We start from the raw sequence: 22,041 nt of genomic DNA, 5'->3' as shown, positions 1-22,041 counted from the left end.
GGGGGAGTTGTGACTGCTTCCATCAGGCTGAAACTGGTCCACTGTGTTTACTTTTCTGTACCATAGTACCGTGAAGACATTTTCTGATCAGACAGTAATGTGTTTAAAAATAACTAAATTTGAAATGCAGTCTCTCTTTTTACAATGTTCATACAGCCTTTGGTGATAAACTTACTGAATTGTATTAAATGGTCCTTGCTGATTTTGCAGATATGTAGTGTTTTGCTTAAAATAAGAATAACAAAACAGAGAACAATGAAAACAGATTCCAATATTATATAAAACTACTAAAAGATTTAAATTAGGTAATTTGGTCTTTATAGTGTTCTCTGTACAGCTGTTAAATATTAGTGAAGTTCTAAAATTAAACAGAAAGATTGTGAAGTAGCTTGTAGAGATATGAAAACAGCTGAGATTTTATCTGACTAAAATATCACTGTGGTTTTTAGCCTGCCTAGTCTCATATTTTGTACTCAAATGTGACAAGTAATCTTAAAGTCTTCTCTCTACCAATCTTTGAAGTCCATGTTCTTCTATTTTAGTGACATTTACTCCTTTATGCCACATATGAAAATGAAATGTAACTTCTTATCCATGCTACTGTTCATTACAATATTAAAATAGAATTTTGAAATCTTTCCAAACTGTGATTTTGACTTTTCTTCATAAATCCTGCAACTCCAATTGGAAGTATTAGCTTTACGCTGCTGCTGCTTCCATCAGCATTATCAGAAGTCTTCCTTATTTGAAAGGAATGTAATAAAAAAAAAATTAAAAGTAAGGCAGTGCATTGGGATGCCGAGAGGCTTAATTTGAAGGAAGTCTGAACTGTCAGCTTGTCTAAATCAGACAGCTTCTGCCAATTTTTGTGCATGTCAGGTTTAGGTATTTGAGGGAGCTACCACATTCTTGTGCAAATATCACCAATGAGATGTTTCTGTTTGTTTGTCTTTAATGTTTAATCATATAATGGTTTTCAGCAACCACAATGCTTATAAATACTTTTTATTTACTAAATTAGGAGCCATAATATGAAATACACACACAAGAAAAGTAGTGTGCATTTGATAAATGGTTTGGCTTTTTGTTGTCTGCACTGAATGTAAGTGTTCCTTAATATTTCCTGGCTGTTCTTATCAGAAGAAGGTTGCAACACTTATGTGAAATGAAAAGTAGATTGTATTTCATCCAGGAAGAATGTGTCCCTCTCAGAGACTATCACAGATTGAGTTCTGTTAGACTTTTCAGTAAATTACATTGACATTTTGAGGTGGTAGAATTCACCTCATTTGCACTCAAAATCTGGGGCTAGTAATTAAAACCACATGCCAAGGCTCTCACAGCTGTATTTATAAACATATCTTATACGGTGTGTCTCAGCACAATGGCTAGGTTATAACGTTAGATACTAACCCTTTTTTGAAAATACTTTATATGTATGCTGATTAGACTACTACTTCCGTTAAACATTTTTTCCAATGCCTTTTAAATATTTTTCTTGCCCAGTGTATGAATATTTACTAATTGGGAGATCTCAGCAGGCTCTCTGGGAGCAAAAAGGAAAGGCACAGGTATGAAGTGCGCAAGGTCCACTTTGAATGAGTGAAAGCACTGCCCATGTTTGATCAGTCCATCTTGTTTTATTCCTTTAAACCAGTTACTGAAGTGCTGAGTCTCTACTTTTCTACAGAAGTAATAGACTTATATTATTAACTACACAGGTAGCAGCTAACTTCAGGGCTTTAATTTCTAACTTCAAATTGATATATTGATTCGAAGTGAATATATAATTATTTTTTTCTGAAAATAATCACACAATAAGAGACTCTTCTACTGAGCTGCATTGTTTGTTTTTTTAATTTTTCAATAGATAGAAATTTATCATAGAGTTCCTTAAATAAATCCTGCTGTACCATTCTGTAATTGGTATCTGCTTGTAACTACTGAAGCCATAGGGGCATATACATGGGGCATGCATCTCTATGTATATGTAGACACTGTGTATATGCATAATACTTATTTTTCTTAGTTTTCAAACAATTCTTTTTTCTTTTCAGTGGGATTCTATAACTGAAATGGATGAACACAATCGTCCTATTCATACTTACCAGGTATGTAATGTGATGGAACCAAACCAAAACAACTGGCTTCGAACAAACTGGATTTCCCGTGATGCTGCACAGAAAATTTATGTGGAAATGAAGTTTACCCTGAGGGACTGCAACAGTATTCCATGGGTGCTGGGAACTTGCAAGGAAACTTTCAATCTCTACTACATGGAGTCAGATGAGTCTCATGGAGTAAAATTCAAGCCAAACCAGTACACTAAAATTGATACTATTGCAGCTGATGAGAGCTTTACCCAGATGGATTTGGGTGACCGCATTCTAAAACTCAACACAGAAGTTCGTGAGGTTGGGCCAATAAACAAGAAGGGATTTTATCTTGCTTTTCAGGACATTGGAGCATGCATTGCTTTGGTCTCTGTCCGTGTTTATTACAAAAAGTGCCCTTTCACAGTCCGTAATTTGGCTGTGTTTCCCGATACTATTCCAAGGGTTGATTCTTCCTCTTTGGTGGAAGTACGGGGCTCCTGTGTGAAAAGCGCTGAGGAACGTGACACTCCAAAATTATATTGTGGAGCAGATGGGGATTGGCTTGTTCCTCTTGGACGATGCATCTGCAGTGTAGGATATGAAGAAGTGGATGGCTCCTGCCATGGTAAGAAAACATTGTTTGATTTTATTTTTTTTATATTAAAAAAAAATCTTATGATGTTATATGCACAGCAAATTGCTTGTGGTATGTTGGAAGTATTGCATCGCATTTTCAGAGAATGCCTCTTGTCCAGAAATAAGCGAGATTATTTGCAGTCATATTACTGATTTCTGAGAAAACATTTAGTTACTAAAGATGGCCTTCATTTTATCTAACTGTAGGTGCCCACAATATACATGTATATAAATCAGCTTGTCACCTTGACCTTTTTCTGTGGTTACTGGAGATAAGTGCATGATTTGGAGTATGGTTCCTCTACCATGTTTTAGATATGTATCATGGAATGAGATGAGCAGGGACTGTGAAAACATGACTTTTCTTCCTCCGTATGCCTGAAATGGGAATCTAGGGAATTAACTTAGCCTCAGATTTTTCTCATAAGCAACGAAGACAGAGGAGACAAATTCACCTGAAAAGATAACATCATTATCCAGGCTTCTGTAAAACAAAGGGTTTCAAATGCCTCCATGAATAACATGCATGTTAATGTAGTAGAAAATCAGTAAGTTTTTATTTCAGTTAGAGATGTTTGAGGCCCTATTTAGAGTTAATGCAAAAGGTTAAAATCAAATGCGCTTAAATTGGTTTAATTGCATTGTATAAGTAATGCTATGTATCTAGTACTGTTTTTTCAGAGACTAATCTACAAATGTAGTAAGACAGTGTTTGTGCAGCAGTTGTCTGTACATCAGTTAGGTGTTGAATGTTGTTTGCCACCTTCTTATATATTAAAAATTGTTTGTGTGACGATAGCTGTGCTTGGTAATTTCTCTCCCAAGAATTTTGCAAGTATGTGTAGAACAACATAGCACTGTGTTTTGTCATTAGGACAGTGAATTAAGTATGTTTCAAATCAGTGTTTCAGCTTTGAGATGACTGCAAAGAGAAATGTATTTTCTTCCCTTATCAGCCCCTCACTTTCATAGGTAGGAAAAAGAAAAAGTGCAAGAGCAAAAAGCTTGTTTTCTGCACAGTCCAAGTGTTGTTGCAGTTCATTAAACCTCTCTCTGCTACTCTTGAGAGAGTGGTTATGTTTTTTCAAACTTTGTGATGACTGGATTTCATGCACAAATAGGAAAAAAGAGGTTACTTAAACTTTTGTGCTTTTTAGAACATGAATACATCGCTAAAGCTTTTTAAATGCTATGGCATACTTGAGTAAAGCCCAGAACACTTTTTCAACACCAAAGACTACTGTCCATGGGTAATGTGCACATTGAGATTACTTTTCCACCTTCCAGGACTGCAGGATAGGTGACACTTAAACGTAAGAGGTGTGCATCTTTTCCTACTAAATGGTTCTTAGTAGTTAGTTGTTCTGTTAACTTCAGAAAGAGTTACTACATGTAACATGTACTTTGTACTCTCTCTTCTACTGTATATAGTAGTTTCACAATAACTTGAGAATAAGATACTTTTCCTGTAGTACTGAGTGTAAAGAAAACTTCAGTAGCCACTGAGATACCAGTCTGCTTTGCTTTGTGGCAAAAAAGGAGAGAACAAGTCTATACCCATAAATATACAAGTGACATTGCTGTTGCCCGAATAGTTTGCTCAAGAGCTCCTCAGACTTGATAGTATTAGGCAAGCTGCACAGCAACCTTGGATAATACAGAGCATTAAAAGCACACTATGGATTGTAATTGTAAAATGAAATTCACTTCGTGGTCTGATCTTGCTGGCATTAACACAATATACTCATTGCAAAGATAAAGTTTTGACATCGTCATTACTGGAAACAAGTATAACTTTCTACATAAGGTCAAAAGTTTTCTGTCTTAATGGGATGAGAATTTTCTTAAAGACATTAATGCTCAATGAAATTCTGTCCATTATGTGAGTAAGTCATACTTTACAACTGCATATGAGCAATATGACTACCAACCAACACCTACGAAAACAGTGGGGAACCTCTGCTGCTACACATTGACTCCACTCATTTATTCAATTGGCACTCTAGTCTGCTGATGGACAGGTACCTCCTAAAAGAAATGGAATGCCCAAAGCCCTGAGTGTTTGCATATTCTTATCTATTTGCCCAAAGAGTTAAAAAAAAAAAAAATACTATTTTAGGAGATTGTAATCTAATAGAGCTTCCATATGTGCTTTAAAATAATTTTCATAGGTGCCTGATGTCATCCATTTAGTCATATTCAGTGTATTTTAATATTAGTACTTTTTCCAACAGTTTTTCAATGTCTGTTTGCCTTGCATTCCTTCATCACTGTCAGATCTAAGGCAAACCCAAACGCATAAGATACTTTCAGAACTAAAAAGCAGCAATTTCCTTTCACTGGTGCCCACTCTTCAGTTCTCATGCTTAAACTATGAGTTAGAAGAGTTACTGTTAGGGTGGTAACATTTCCCTTTGTGCCAAAGCTGCTGGTGGAGATGTATGCTCGGGCGGCTGGGAATGTAGTCTTCTAGTGTGACTTTTTTGAGCATTGTGAGCTGTACTGAGATCACTGTCTATGTTGATAGCAATCTTTCAGACAGCCATAATGTCCTATTTTGAGACTGCTTCTTGGCTAAGGCACAAATCAGACATTTAGAGCTTAAAAGATTTGCCACTTGTCAATACATCATGAACTAATTCTGTCATACCCATTAAACTCTAAAATACCTGCACATGACTAAATTTCAAAATAACTTTCAAAATAAGAAATCTGTATTTTGAAATCTGTTCTAGCAAGCAATTGGGTAATGGGCAACACTTGTGAGTTCCTGAATATATCTTTCTCCTTGATGGTGTCAAACTTTTAAATTATATAGCAGCGCATGGCTAAGTGGGGAATAAGCTTTTTGTGGTAAATATGGCTTGTCTGTTATAGAATTTAAAAGATCTATTTGTGTTTTGATATTTGTGGAGATACACACGTTCTACTGAGGAAGTGCTAAATAGCATAAGGAATGATATTCTACCTTTGTCATTTCTCATACTTGTCAGAAAGCAGCACAAATGGGAATAAAAAAGTCTTTGATCACTTTTACCACTGCAGTTAAAATCATAAGAAAGCAAGTAAAGTAGATTTGGGCAGTTGAAAATAAACTAACTGGCCACATTTCAGTTATTTCAATATGTGTTTGCTTGGTATGTATCTCTCTCTCTGAACCTTATCAGTATTCCCTATCCACTGTATTTGCTTCTAAAAGCATTATTTCAGAGTGAAAGTGTCTGAGAAGATATCACAACAAGATTTAAATATCCATACTTATTAAATGTATACCCCCATGCATCTAGAACAGTTCACAGACACATTAATAGAAAATTTTTCCTCAATTTGGGGACAGTCTTCTGAAATCAGAAGAGGAAGAAGGCAGATTGATTGCAGGAGTTTCATGGTTATCTGTTTCATATATGTTGTTTAATGTCATAACCTGAAAAAAAACCCTCTTCTCTGAATTAATTGTCTAAACAATCTGTTGGTCTTAGATTTGAATCTGCTGTCAAGATTTTTTTCTCGAAGTCCTGAAATAATAGGAATATTCACACATTCTTTTTCTTTAGTCATTAATAAATGAGTTAGTACCAATAATTTGACAATGCTAATTATAAATGGCATAAATGAAGAGCTTGTTTTGCTAAATCATTGGTATCTGCCCCATTCACAAGTCAGAGCATAAAAGGAGGAGATGTTGCACAGGATTCTAATAAACATCAATTAAAAGTAGCAAGTTCAATGTCCTGTCGTCTCTGAGTGCCACTCCACAACAAGAGCTCTGCTAAGTTTAAGAAATGTATATAGGTCATGTCAGGGCTTTGAGTGTGTTTTTGGGGTTTTTGGGTTTTTTATTTGTTTTGGGTTGCTTCTTTTACACAGAAACAATCATGACACTATATAAATTTAAAAAGAACTGAGCTGTTGTTAATTGGTATGATGTAGAAACAATTGGGTGACTGTTAGCTGAAGTCTGATTCATTAATGATTTTCCAAAAAATTATCTTAATTACTCAAGGTTAGCAATTAATTGCAGAGAAAAATTCAATTATATATAGCAAACACTAATTATTATAGTCATTTCAGAATTTATTTTAAAGTCTTAACTAATCAAACACAATGAAAAAGTGTATTTTAAGTGTTAAAAGTTGATTGTTCTTCAGGAATATTCTCAGGAACACCACGCTCCCCAAAAGGTGTTGGATGGTATGCTTGAAGAAATTTTTGAAGTGTAAAAAACCAGGCATTGACAGGATCGCCTGTTTTATTTTAATTAAAACAAATACAATTAGAAGTAGGAAAGTAAAATTCAGATTCCTTGTACTTAACTGAACAACACTTCCTAGGGATACCAATGACTGAATGCATTGAATATTTTTTTTTAATTGAACAAACACTTCTTTCTGTTTCATTACTTGAATATGTGGTAATGTTTTGGTGTTAGGATTTCTACCTTAGCAGCCTATATTCAGCCACTTAATCTGATTGCAGTTTGCAAATACTTTCATTTTGCAAATATGAACTAACCCCATCCTCGTATACATATCTGTAGCATGTCTTTGTTACTGGGAAACCAAGAAATTAATGATACAGTCATGCATTAGTTAAACGTGTGATAACATGAGAATGGGAAAAGGAAAAAAAGTGCGTACTTTGCAATGACAAATTTCCTGATAGCTGGAGACACCATATTGTGTAAGGTTCTTTTTGTTTTTTCTCCCAGGTATTATGTTACTCATGAGAGCTATTCTTTGTCAACCAACAGGCACTGAAGGAAGATCTGTAAAGAAAGCACAGAAAAATGTAGACTGCAAAAAGGGTGCAAAATAAGACTAAATTTTAGTTTGGATTACTGCAAATTATCATTTAAGAGACAATCTTTCCATCACCAAGAGTCCTTCCTGCAGCAGAGCTTGGACAGTTCTTTTACACTGGAGTGGATTCCTAATACAAAGGGTACAATCCCCTGCCAACTCTATTGGATAGCCAGAGGTGGGAATTTTTCAGACTCTGAATGAGTGGAGGACTGAGAAGATCCACTAACTATTTCTCTGTTGCGAAATGGGACAGGTGCAGAAGGTCCTGGGACTTTCTACAGCTATGTGGCTGCATTAGTTGATCTAATATGCCTCCTAGACTACTGCAGGTGTTTTTCTTGGAGACAGAACTTACTTCAACACCCTTAAGTAACTTTTTTATTTCAAAATATGGGGCATATAAGTAGGAAGGATGATAATACAAACTTACAATTTTAAATAAAAAAAAATCATTTTAATAGAAGTCTCACTTCCCTCTGAAATTGAAACCTTTGAATTTCCTCCTTTTGACAATTTCCACCTTTCAACTGAAAAGTGAGCCTACCTCAAAGATAGCTGTTGCAGTGTACATGTGGAGCAAGGCTGTGCAGAAAGCCACTGTCAGTTTGTGAAGGAGCAGGAGGGGTGGAAGGAGGGAGCATGCATAGAGGTTACACCAGAGGTGACATGAAGAAGGTTAGAAAGAGCGGTCAGGCGTGACGATAATAATTGTCAGTATCAGCTCCATGGTTATTCTTCGTTGATCCTTTGTTTCTTCTGCAACATTACACAGCGTGTTTTGTTTAGCAGGCACCCCTTGACAACATCCCAGGGAGCAGGGAGGATGGGAAGGCTACAAAATTCACTGAATTCTTCCCCATTCTTGAGTGTTGGACATAGCAGCTGTATATCACAACCTTTTCTGCACTGATATCCTCTGGAGAGAATGTAAATGTTTTTGTTGTTTTTTTAAACAGTATCTGTGACTTACTGTGAAATTCCAAAGATTATTAAATGGCTGCACAGCCATGTCATTTATTGGAATTCATATCAAATTCCTACATACGCATGTTCTCTGGAAGGGGCTCAGATTTTTTTTCTACTGCACTTAAAAAAAAATACTTATTTTACCTTATTTGTGTTAGAGAGTTTTAGATTTCTGTGTTTTCAATGACAGTACTTAAGACCTCTGGGATTATTAGTGATAAATGTTTTCCATTGAAAAATCTTCTCTTTAGCCTATGTAAGGCTACACAATGTTTGTGAGCACTCACTGCGTATTTTAATTTGAATTCTAAATATGCATAAACTAGCATTGAGATTTGACATTTCCAAATTCATTTTTTTGATTGAACCACTAGATCGAGGTGTTTAGTGCAATCCAAGAACATGCATGAAAAATCAGGAATTGTGGATAATCATAACTCTATAGGTAACAGTATAAAAAAGCAATTGACAATGATTTGTTCAAAGCTTCTGCATATAATTAATCGCAGATAACTACTACATACTGCAGAACTGGACTTGGTCTGAACTCAGCAACTGTGTACGTTAGAAAAAGAGTATATATATTTACAGTAGATTCAAACGTAAGTGGTTATCTATTGAGAGGGGGACATTACCAAAACTACTGGTAGCACTTTTATGTTCAAACACACTGTTTTCAATTCTTAAATGCCAAGTTGTGTGCCAAGCTATTTCATGCCATATCTCTTTCATTTGAACTGTACTTATTGCACTTTCATGTAAAGAACTCTTTTGCCCTTCAGGCTTGCAATTAGTGTGAATTAGAAAGAGTATTGTTGCTTAGCTGAAGTAGCAGGAAAAGGATGGTTGGTAGACTGTGTGAAATGAATGTGTTATTATTTATTATCAGGAAGATGAAGTTTTAGATCTCTTCAGATTAGTCCAACCCACTGACTACCATATCCAATCACTCTACCTTTCTCTCAGTGTTTTTAGGTTAGTTGTATGGCATTGATATTTATTTCAAATTATGTGTTTGTGCTGTTTCTTATACACTGGGTACCAGGCTAGCTCCTGCAAAGCTTTCAAAGATATGCATGAGTTTTGTTTGATTTTGATTCTTTTTAATCATAGCATTATGATGTCTTTTCAGTGTCTTAAAACTGAGATTTCTTAAGTTTGTAACTGAAAGAAATGGGGTTTTTTTACTGCAGCAAAATGTTAAGAATTAAATAAGTACCTAAGGACACCTGTTTTTTAATGATTGCCTGAGTTAGCAGCCAGAAAAGTCTCAATGCCATATAAATTAACGTGGTAGCTCAGATCCAACCATTTTTATTTAATCTACAGACATCTGCAGATTTATTAAGCTAGGTAAGTTGTAACACAATGAGTTGGAGAAAACAGCTGCCAAGGGGTGCCGTTTCACAAGTGTGGATTTATAAGACAAGCAGAAAAATCCTTTTAATTTGATTCTGTGTAGCAAGGAAGCTACATTTATACCAAATGAACACAAGTTGTTTTCACATTTTTCATTGATTTCTCTTGCATTATTTGTGCAAATAAGAAACCGTAAAATAGCCATGATAACCTCACTTCCAGTATATTTAATTTTAAAAATTCAAATTAAAGCTCTGATTTTTCTAACTGAATCCAAATAAAGTATGCATATATAGAAAACCTATTTTTGGCAAACTGAATTAATCCTAGGAAATTACTATTTTTCACTTTGATTCTGAAATGTGCATTGATATACAGTACTTGGTGTGAAACCTACTTTGACAGTGATATAAGGAAACCAGCTTAGGTTAAATAGCAAGTTTCAAACTGAAAAAAAACTATTGCTATTTTCTGTTGGTACACATAGATGTAAGATTTTAGAAGCAAAAGCATACTGATTGCTCAGACATGTCTTGCTTCAGGTTTTCTGTTAGTGTTTACTGTTGGATATTGATCCTACCAGCTATCCTTGATAAACTGTAGGCAAAAAATGTCAAAGAGACTGCAATGATTGATTTTATTGTTGTTGTGTGTGACTCAGTAAAATATCTGCACTATTTGACATAAGCAACAGCCCACAGTAAATTGCAATTTGTTCTTTCTCTGCTGAATGAATTACACACAAGTGATGATCACATGCAAAACTTTTAATACTAGTGGAAAAAATGTTTTAATTTTTATAAAATGCGTATAGAAACATACATGTATTTGTCAAGGTAAAGAAAATTGGGAGTGGAGCGTGGAAAGAAGAGAGGGATTGGGAGAAGGTGTTTTTTAAGATTTGGTTTTATTTCTCATTATTCTACTCTAATTTCATTGGCAATAAATTAAACAAATTTCCCTGAGATGAGTCTGCTTTGCCTGTAATGATAATTGGTGAGTGATTTCTCCTCATGCTTATCTCACCCCACAAGTCTTTCATTATATTTTTCTCTCCTCCATCCTGTTGAGGAGTGGGAATGATAGAGCAGGTTTGGGGGTCACCTGGTGTCCAGACAGGTTACACCCACCAGATTTGTCCCTGTGTGTTAGACTCATGTGTGACACATGCCTCAACTGCAGGGTCGTCTACAGGGCTCTGTCCTAGGATTATGACACAAGAGGTAGTGACAGTTTTGGTCCCAGATTCATGCTGTAGATGTGAAGGGGCTGATGCGTATAGATTGGGAACTTGCGAGGGGCTTTTGTACTGCTCCACATCTGTGCATCAGTGAGGTGCCAGAGTGGGAAACAAGTACAGAGCTTGTAGGTTTCACTCAAAAATCCTTTGTAAATCTGTGTGCAGATAGATTTCCCTATGATAAGATGCTGTCTTCGAACAATAACAATCTAATCGTGAATTCTTGGTGAAGCCTTATATTTGTCTTGCCTGTCTCCAAATAGACTTTTGAAAATCTGGTATTAATACATTAAAACAATGTTGGGTTTTTTCCAGAAATAAACAAATGTATGCTAACATTATATTATAATTGGTAAAAATAGGAATAATTATATATTATATAATTCTCCTCTTATATTGGTAAAAATAGGAATAATGGTGAGACTGACAGGTTGGCTACTATAATACAACAAGAGATGGAAATGGAAGGCATTAACTCTGCGTTACTGTCCTATTCCTCACTCTGATGGGATTTGTCTTTGAAAACCTGTGTCCCATCCTAGAGAGACTAACAGAAACAGTGCCTCTCACTTCTTAGGTAATACAGCTTTTTCTTGCTTGCCAAATATTTTTTTTTCTTGTTCTGAGAGTCAGTAGCTGAAGCTTGAGCTCAGTCATTCAGATTATTTAGGCTTGGAAAAAGTTTATTATACTTTACGCACGTATTGTTTATTGCATTTACACTTTTACCAAATTTAACAATCAAATATATTGAATGTAGACAAGTTTTGCTTGAGTGAAAACAAAGACCTGCTGTATTTAATGGATGTAAAACTTCAGCATTGCTTGATTGTATCTTTTTACAGCTGTAGGATACTTTCCTCCAGCTGAAAGGGACGCATGGTGGGGCTTTCTTGTGGTTGAGTAAATATGGTCTGATAAACAAAAATATGAGATTAACCCTATAGCTTGGGAACCAAGAGTGGGAAAGGGGAGTCAAGGAGATGGTTATAGAACATATTCTAAACTGTCGCAGTGAGACAAAGTTCAGCTTGATCACTCCACTCAGTACAAGTGGATGCGCGTTCAAATACAGACATTTGCATATCCTCGGTTGGAAAATGTCAGTGTGTGAGAATGAACAGTGAGTTCACATAAAGTTTCTTGTGAAACTGAAGAAATCTGTAATGGAAACTTTTCGGTTACTGACCTAGGCTTATGGTCAAGAGATCCCGAAGATCAAGTTGGTGCTCAAAGGAAACCAATTTTTATTGGTAAAAGATGTGAAAGCAAAAATGATGGGAGATAGTCAACAGCCTTTCAGAAATGGTCTGCAGAATTGCTTTGAATGTTGGAAGCATCCTATGCAGCTGTGCGTCAACTGAGAAGGGAACTGTTCTGTAGGTGATTATAGTTGATTTTCTTAATTTGTTAAATAAAGATAGTTACAAGCATAGTCTTGGTTGTTTGGGTTTTTTTAATGTCAGACTTTGTATTCTCCTCAGTATGTAGGTTTCCTCAATATGCTGAAAAATGTACATCTTTGACTTCTGAAGAGGTCTTTTGTGAAAAGCACATGGAGGACAATAAAACCATAACGGTTCACTTATAAAGACCTACAAATGTCTGTTCAGTACGAAATGCCTTGTGTTAAGCATTGAATTCATTGAAAGTTGTGAAAGAGAAAGACACTGTGAGGAAGCTGTGATTTACAAGCTTTACCACTAACAGGACACTTTGTGTGTACACCACAATTATGTAAAAATCAAGTTTCGGGGATATCCATAGGAATGCGTTGCAGTGAAGTAACATTTCTGGCTTGATATGGGTTTATTTGCCTTTTGAAACTCAAGTTACAGAATGTTTGCTTATCATTGAATTTTTATGGTGGAACCCTGAATAACAAAAATAAATATAAGCTAAAAAAAAACAATGCAGTAAGGGTGCTCCAAGTTTCCAGATTTTTACGCTGCAGCAGGTTGTGGATTTTTTAACAATTACAAGAAATAACACTTAAATCTTAATGCTCTGTGTACATATGTGTGCTTATATAATGTTCAGAGATAATTGTAGCTGAAATTTTTGGAATGTAGAAATTAATTTGCTTTTAAAAAAATATTTTCCCTGTGCTGCTGCTGAGCACAAGCACTTAAATTTATACTTTGAAAACACAGAAGCACTTTAGATGATGATGATGATGACGATTATTACTATTATTATATAGATGATGTTTCTATGAGAACTCATAAAGCTGAGCTTCAAAATCTGAGGATAATCACCTGTGCTTCTTCTGAGGCAGGCTATTAATGAGTAATACATTCATGAATAAAGTACAAAACACATTCTGTAATGGAACTGTTCCCATAGAGGTTACATATCGTTTTATTCAGTCAGTTATTAAAGCATTTATGCTGAGAAATGTAATTTCAAAAGTAATCAATAAATGGTTTCCTCTTGCATGATGTAGCCTGGGAATTGCAAACAGGAGTGAAATAACTGTGCAAAGACATTTCTGGCAGAAAGTTTGTCTTGAATGCAGAATAGGTATGAGTATTTGTAAACTTAGCTGTGTTTGCTTTTTGTAGCTCTTAGTAAGAAAGTAAGTGAGAAGAGGTTTGATTTAGCTGATTTAACCTTTTCTTCCTAAAACTTAAGCTTGAAAATAGTATCAAAACCAGTTATTTTATACAGCAAGACTGACATAAAGTCCTTCTATGTCATGGACTAACTTAGATTTGAAGTCCAATAGTATTTAAAAGATTCTCAGAAATTATACATCCCCAACCTCCCACAAATTTGTGTCACGTTAGGGACATCATCTAAGCAGAGCAGTTTGGAGGCTAATTACAAGCTTAGGGTCTTGTCAAATAAAAAAATAAAAATTAAAAAAAAAAAAAAGTTGTCTGGCAAATACAATACTATTAACTGCAGGATTTATGACCTGACACCTTTGTATAAAAGGAGAAAAAAGGGAGAGCAAGAACAACTCCCATGAAAGTTCAGGTGCCAATTAGAGAGATCTGTTCTCAGTAGTTTAGATCCACATTTGTGTCACGATACCTCTTGAGAAGCAGAAGTTTGACTGGGATCACAGTTCCTCTATAAGCAAAACAAGATCCCTGGCAGCATATTGGCTCACACCATCACTCATGTGCAAAATGTCCCAGATCTGCTGCAGAGGCTGAGAGTGAGGGCTGTGTGTTGTTCCCTGGGCTCGGTTATGAGGGGGAAGCTCAATGCCTTCAGCTTGATGGAATTGTGAGTGACCGTTAGATCTCTGATGTGACTTACAGCGGTGAGCCTGTGGCTTTCAAGAGAAATTATGAAGATGGTTGCCTTTTGGGCTGCAGTGCTTTTGAAGACTGTTGCAGGTTTCTTGGCAAGGAGAGAGAATCAGTAACTGAAATTTCAGAAGGTCAGCTAGAATGCTACGTTTGGATGACAAGTTCTTAAGGGGAAAGTTAATTCTTTTGAGTCTGTAGTTCCATAGTGCTTTAGCTTTGTTAGTGCTTCTACATCTTTTATGGGGAACTGGAAAAGCTGTGCTGGACAGGCAGCATCAAGTGCTCACTTGCAGAACCATTTAGTATGGCAACTGGTGGTTATATAAAAAAGGAAATACAGGTGAACATCTGACATAGTTCAGAGTTGCACTTTTTTAAACATGCCACTTTTCTGGCATATGTGATAATCTTACATGAGTACTGTTGCTGGTATTTGTTTTACTACTTTTTAACATTATCGTTGTTGTTATTACTGATCTACTTCATATAATATTTCTGCTTGCTGGGTATCACACTTTACATATCTGCATACTCTGAAAAGTTCTTATATGCTCTTTTAGTCTTAGTACTCTCTCAGCATCAATCTTGCTGGTTATCTCTTCAAAATCTTTGTGTCCATCTCAGCTCTTATATGATTTAGAATTCGTAAAAAAAGGTGTTCAAAGGACACACACAAGGCATTTTGTGTCATTACATGCAATGTTGCAAACACTTTAAAAAGAAAACCAGCAACCAAAACCATCAAAAAATCAACATGTCCTGAAGGCAGAAAATTGCTAAAACTAATGCTTCATAATTTTATTTTGATGTATGAAAAGTGAATTGTATCCAAAGAGCTAATTTGTTAGGAAATCTTTGGAAGGTTCTGGTGAGAGGTTTATTTGTCTATCGCAAATGTCTTAATTTCATCCCCTTTTAGGTAGGTCACTGGCAGAAAATATTCTGTTCAGATTTTCAGTGTTTTATTGATTAAAAGGTAAACACTTCCGGAGATAAATGAGACAAAAGAAATAGACCACATGCTGATCAGTGATTAAACTTGACTGAAGAACTGAATATAGTTTTTATCATTTGCATATGCAAACCACCTTTCTGGTATGCTGGTTGAATAAGATTCTCTGTTGGCTTAGACTAAAATTTTCAGAGAATTGGAATGTGTTTATGTTCTGTTTCAATGTACCAAAAGCAGTGGAGGTGCCTCTCTGAGGCACTTTCAGTCAAAAAGATAGCATTTGATTGAGTGCATTTCTCTGCGATTTTTCCCATTGTTGTTTTTTGTGTTTCCCTCTTTATGTGATTTTGTTACAACCTTCTTGGCCTGTTCATGCCTTATTTTCCATTTCCTTTTATATATGTATAAAGAATATTAAATTAGTCCTTTAATGTTCTGTACTATTGATAGTGAACCAAGAAGCTGAGTTGGTAAGAGATGAACAGTTAATTTCTTGTTGCTTGAGGAGTATGCATGTTTCTTTATCCTCTTACATAATTCTAAGATGAAAATGTTTTCTAAATGTAAAAATTGTTGGACTTGTCAGAATGACAGGACTAAGCTATTATACTGGTAGGTTTTCTTTTGAAAATTATTATTACCAAAGTTAATCCACAAGTTCTCATGTTTCAAAATCCAGATGGTATGTTCATATGCTGAATATCTATGTTCAACTGTACAGCATAGTTCTGGAGAATTGCATAGGGTCTTAGGTGTTTATTAGGTATTAAGTGCCTACAGGAAGAGTATGGAAGGAAATTTAGCCTATAGAAATTAAAGTTACTTCTTATTGGTTGCTACATTATTACTTTTTTCCAGCCAATATTTTGTTACATGGATTTTAAATAGTGCTTTTACAGCTGATGGTTCATAGTGGCTGCTTAACCACCATTTGAATTAATATATCCTGACATCATTTCAGCCACAGTGAAAAGTGGCAGCTCTTTCCTGTGGAGCTACCACAGACTTCGCCTGGAGCAACCCCTATGACCACTCTTGCAGGAACCTTTCAGCTGCTCGTTGTTTCCCATGTCTCATCCTTTCCTCAGCTCCTTCTCTGAAGAACTAGCTCCTGGTCAATCCTCTCTGAATTTCCTCACCAGCAGCTTAAAAAGAGTCTGCTTCAGACCTGCTCTCCAGACTGTTAACCTGTCACCCGGACCTCACCTGGCACGTATCTGTCATGGTTAATGGTTGTCATAATCTAAGTGGCAATGCATAAGTTTTTTGTGACTGAAGTATATCTAAAAGGCTTATTTACTATCTGGCACATCTCCACAGTCCCATAGAGATTTAATTGATGGGCTGAAAGTCTGCTTCCTGAAGGGGTTCGTGGTTTCTATTTCAGATTTTTTTCTTTAATTTGGCATCCACCACCCACCACCACCCACTCCTCCCCTGATTTTACTTTTAGGAAAGACCCATTAGACCATAGGAGAATATTCTGCAGGGAAGAACCTCGACTTCACAAGATGTGGCTGACCTGGTGATGGTGGTCTTTTAAACGCTAATTTCATAGAATCATAGAATCATGAATCATAGAATCAATAGTTAGGGTTGGAAGGAACCTTAAAGATCATCTAGCTCCAACCCACCTGCCATGGGCAGGGACATCCCACTAAATCAGGTTGCCCAAGGCCCCATCCAACCTGACCTTGAACACCTACAGGGATGGAGCATCCACAACTTCTCTGGGCAACCTGTGCCAGTGTCTCACCACTCTCATAGTGAAGAAATTCTAAATCTGCCCCTCTCCAGTTTATACCCATTCTCGCCTGTCCTGTCACCACAAGCCTTTACAAATAGCCCCTCTCCAGCTTTCCTGTAGGCTCCCTTCAGGTACTGGAAGGTTGCTATATATCTCCTCTGAGCCTTCTCTTCTCCAGGCTGAACAAGCCCAACTCTCTCAGCCTGTCCTCATAGAGAAGGTGCTCCAGCCCTCCGATCATCTTTGTAGCCATCCTCTGGACCCATTCCAACAGTTCCATATCCTTCTTACGTTGAGGATTCCAGAACTGGACACAGTATTCCAGATGAGGTTGCACAAGAGAGGAATAGAGGAGCCAGGTCCTCGACCTGCTGGCCACGCTTCTTTTGATGCAGCCCAGGATACGGTTGACCTTCTGGGCTGCAAGTGCACGTTGCCGGCTCATGCTGAGCTTCTCATTGATCAGCACCCCCAAGTCTTTCTCTGCAGGGCTGCTCTCTATCACATCATCCCTCATCCTGTATTGAAACTGCAGATTGACCTGCCCCAGGTGTAGAACCTTGCACCTGGCCTTGTTGAACCTTGTGAGATTCACACAGGCCCACTTCTCCAGTCTGTCCAGGTCCCTCTGGATGACATCCCATCCTTCCAGTGTGACAACTATACCTACTCAGCTTGGTGTCATTTGCAAACTTGCTGAGGGCCCACTCAATCTCACTGTCAATATCATTGATAAAAATATTAAACATCACCGGTCCCAGTACAGACCCCTGAGGGACACCACTGGTCACAGATCTCCATCCGGACTTTGAGCCATTGACCACTACTCTTTGAATACAACCATCCAACTGTTTTCTTGTCCATCACACCGTCAACCTATCAAATCCATATCTCTCCAATTTAGAGAGAAGGATGTTGTGGGGGACCTCGTCAGAGGCTTTACAGAAGTCTAGATAGATCACATCCGTCGGTTTACCTGTGTCCACTGCTGCGGTTACCCCATCATAGAAAGCCACTTGGCTGGTCATGCATTATATGCCCCTGGTGAAGCCGTGCTGGCTGCTGTTGATCACTTCCCTGTCCTCAATGTGCTTTAGCACAGCTTCTAGGAGGATCTGTTCCATGATCTTCCCAGGCACAGAGGTGACGCTGACAGGTCGGTAGTTCTCAGGGTCATCTTTTCTACCCTTTCTAAAAATGGGCATGATGTTACCCTTCTTCCAGTCAGCAGGGACTTAATTTCTATGAATCTGTCCTGCAAGTAAATATCTTGGCAAAGGAAGGCAATCCTTGGGAACCAAGCCTCTGCAGGAAGCTTGTGCTGATCTAGGCATATGCCTGCTAATGGTAGAATAAATTATGTAAAACGGGTCTGGTACCTACCAGTGAGACATCTAACAGAGTCAAGGACTGCACTTGAAATGTCTGTCTTTAAAGAAGTGTTTCTTCAAAGGGATAATGATCAAAGCATGAATAAATTCCCAAAGGATGTGGAAATGTATGCATAAAGAGATTATACTCCGAATGCTAACAATGAGTGTTTAGTTATTTGGTATCTGGCTATTATATAATAATAGTTATGTATGTGAAATGTCTTAATTTTGCTGTGACAGCTTGATGGTATTCCCAGATGTTAAATATTTCAAAGCTTGTCTTACATATATTCATAAACAAGATGAAAGTGTTAATTCTAATTAAAATGATGCATAGTTCAGTAGCAGCCCTAATAAAGTCCCTGTGGAACAGTGAATTTAATAGCAATATATCTTCTATGCAAAGTCAGAATTTAGATTTCAGTTTTACTGTAAACCAGTCTTCAAGGAAAAATGGAGTAGTCAAGATAGAAAAACAGTGAAAATTAATATTCAAAAGTAATTTGAGTGTGTACAGTATTTTACATACCAGTACCCTATGTCATTGGCAGTTTGAACAATAAACTGGGGTGACAAAAAACAAACCTCCTGAACTGAACGAGTATTCTAGTGTCCTGAAGTATTTATTTCACTCAATGAATATGATCTTAATGGTTATATTCACTGTCACTGTCATGTTTGCTTGTTGCAACTTTCTTTGCACTTATTTTAAGCAATATTTGAGAAACCACAGCTTTTTAATATTAATACTTAATATTAAACTGTTGCGTTGTGGAGAAGCCTTATACATGTCAAGCTGCCTTCATGGGCATAGCAAGAATTTTAGTGTTGAATTGTTGGGATATCAGAGACTGGAAAAGTAGTTAAAGATGTAAAATTATTTTTTATTTGTAACTTGAAATAAATTTTCCACCCCATGTAACAGAAAACATAAAAGAACTGCAAAGTCTCACCGAATAAGAAGGCAGTAAAGACTCTGAGGAGAGATCTAGGGAAATGCCTGAGGATATGGTTAGTTCGTAGTATTAATGATGACAGTAAAGGTAAATCCTGGAGTATGAGGATATGTACATTTTCTTTTCAAAATCAGAACAGAGATTCTTTGACTCCCCGTAAATGAATAATACACTTGAATACTTCTATATATACTTCTCTTTGTAAACTATGCATTGTAACAATGTTAAATGCACATTTATCTCAGTTGTTGAAAATTATACACACAATTACCATAATCAACAGGGCATAATAGACCATGTTAGTAAGTGAAATTCTGTGTTGTGAAGGAATTTGAGTTCCCAAAATATCTTTTTCAGTTCTCAGTAGAAGATGGGATTCTTTTCAAAGGAAAGTTTGAAGAGGGAGGGGAAATGCAGGTTTATCACAAGATTTTTGGGTTTTTTTCCTTCTGTATTGTGCATTTCAAAATGCTTTCCTAGAGAAACAAAAAGTTGGCATGAGTTAATATACATATACATATACATATACATATACGAAATCAGTCTGACTTTTTCTAGTGCAAAATGCAAATCAGCGTGTTGTGTATGTTATAGAAGACTGTTAAAAGTGGGAATAGAGCAGGAGTTCCAGATGACTGCCATTCTCATCATCCTCTTCTGTGCAACTAATGGATCAGAGGTTTATTAGGTAGTGTGTTGCAACCTGTTAACCACTACCAAATTCTGCATTCATGTCTATCAGCTGGTATTACCAATTATAGAACAAAAACTGCAAGAAGAGGGAAGAATTTATTAACTGTTGTTATAGCCAAATAACTGTTGTTTTGGATGAGCCTGAGCTTCAAAGAACTCTGTAAAACTTTCATCTTCAGTAAAGGGTTTTCACTGTAACGTGAATGAGATATAGCTGCCCTACCTAGGGAAAAAGTTCCACCCATAAATTAAGAAATTTGGTTTCAAAACTTGAAAGGAGGGGACTTGGAAGCAGTTTGCTGTCATTTATTCTGGATATTTGCAAGTGTTAAGATGGACAGCAGCACAGACACAATGAAAGAATGCAAACCTCTCTCCGACAGCTATATCACTATACTGTAACGTAACAGAGTGAGGTAAATAATAGCAGTAAATGGTGGAATGGAATAATGAGATAAGGTACAATTGATATTATTTGATCACAGCTGAAGATGATCCAATACTTTGTTGCAAGCTAGTCTTGGGCAGGGAAAATGCTTTCTTTCTTCCCTACTTTGTGTCATGATGATTGGTAAACTGTGAACTTTCCAAGCTTTCTGCAGTAAATAATTACAATGCAGAAATTTGTTATTGCTGGTTTAGTGTCTCTGAAAGCTAGGCTTTAATCTGATAGCAGGAGTAAAGTGGTGCATGTTCATAAAAAGCAAACTGTGTATTTCTTTCACAATAGATGTGACGCATATAGACTTGCAAATAAATTATTCAAGTATACTTAATCTGATATGTAGATTTTTAGGGGGTGGTTTAGAAATTTGGGTTATAAACTGAAAACAAGACCAACAGTTACATCTTGCAGAGTGTTTCTGAAACACTCCTTTTGAACAATCATTATAAGATGGAGCCTCTTGTTTCAAACCGAGAAAGGTGAAATATCCAGTGTGATTTTAATAGGTCCCATACATTTTTCACACTGAAAGATTAGTCATGTTTGCTATGACAGCGAGAACATGCTATCATACATATACTCAAGAACAAGCCTAGATACTGACACGCATGCCATTTTTAATAAAAATGTATTTTAGAGGGGGATTGCTGTTTGTGGAGAATGGTGTATTCTGGGTGAATTCTTCTAGCAGACTTCATTTTGTTGTCTGTCATTGCTGGAGCTTTTTTTTTCTAATACAGTAATCACGATGAAACTAAGGATAAGTCAACATCATTTAGCCAGCTCCTTTACTATTCAAATTTCTAAAACATCTCAAATGTCCTTTGCCATTAATGTTTGAGTTTAGGACATAGTTTTGGATCCTGCAGTGCTGATGTGTACATATGAAAATATTGCACACTAAATTCAGAATTTTCAGTATCAGACCATTTAATGGTCTGGATTAAGCAGCTCTGGGTTATGAATTTGATGGGATTTTTTTATTATTTTGTGGTGGGGAAGTGATGCAATTTAGAGATCGTAAGTGAAAGTCTTGTATTTTCAAATGGAAAGCAGACCTTCCATTAAGGTTATGCAAATCAGTGTTTGACTAAGTAATTGTTAATGCCTACAAATGCAATCAGAAAATATCTAGTCAAGTTTATAGCTGGTAAATACTTGTATAGGCTCAGATTGGAGGGAGGACAACACTTACAGGGATCAGCAGGCACAACCACCTTCATAAATTCTCATTTAGTATGATTTAATACTTATGCAGATATCCCTCGTACAGTTTATTTGGTGTGCTTTTTGGTTTTAAGTATAAATGAGCAATATATGAAGTGAAGTTATAGGAAAAAATGTAGTCTAAGTGTAAGCTAGCAATCTGACATTTATATGCAAACATGTTATTGTGACATTTTTAAACTTAGAACTACCTTTGTGATGCATTTAAATCTAAAAATGCTAGAACACAAACAACTTTGAATAGAGAAGCTTTGCATAAACTGAATTCTTCCTCTAAAGGAAGAGG

General features: G+C 36.5%; 1 protein-coding gene across 6 annotated transcripts in view; it reads left to right on the top strand.

The window, feature by feature from the left end:
- The window catches only part of EPHA6 (EPH receptor A6), a 482,670-nt gene that overhangs the window by 111,761 nt on the left and 348,868 nt on the right, over positions 1 to 22,041 (top strand). For all 6 annotated transcript variants that reach the window (XM_054081746.1, XM_054081767.1, XM_054081730.1 and 3 more), the window contains exon 3: positions 2,058 to 2,721. In XM_054081746.1, coding sequence (XP_053937721.1) covers positions 2,058 to 2,721 — 664 coding nt within the window. The remainder of the gene's footprint in view (positions 1 to 2,057; positions 2,722 to 22,041) is intronic.

This window comes from Cuculus canorus, chromosome 1 (assembly GCF_017976375.1).
Source record: "Cuculus canorus isolate bCucCan1 chromosome 1, bCucCan1.pri, whole genome shotgun sequence".
NCBI lineage: Eukaryota > Metazoa > Chordata > Aves > Cuculiformes > Cuculidae > Cuculus > Cuculus canorus.
Note: the sequence above shows the minus strand (reverse complement) of the source record. Positions and strands in the feature narration are given on the sequence as shown.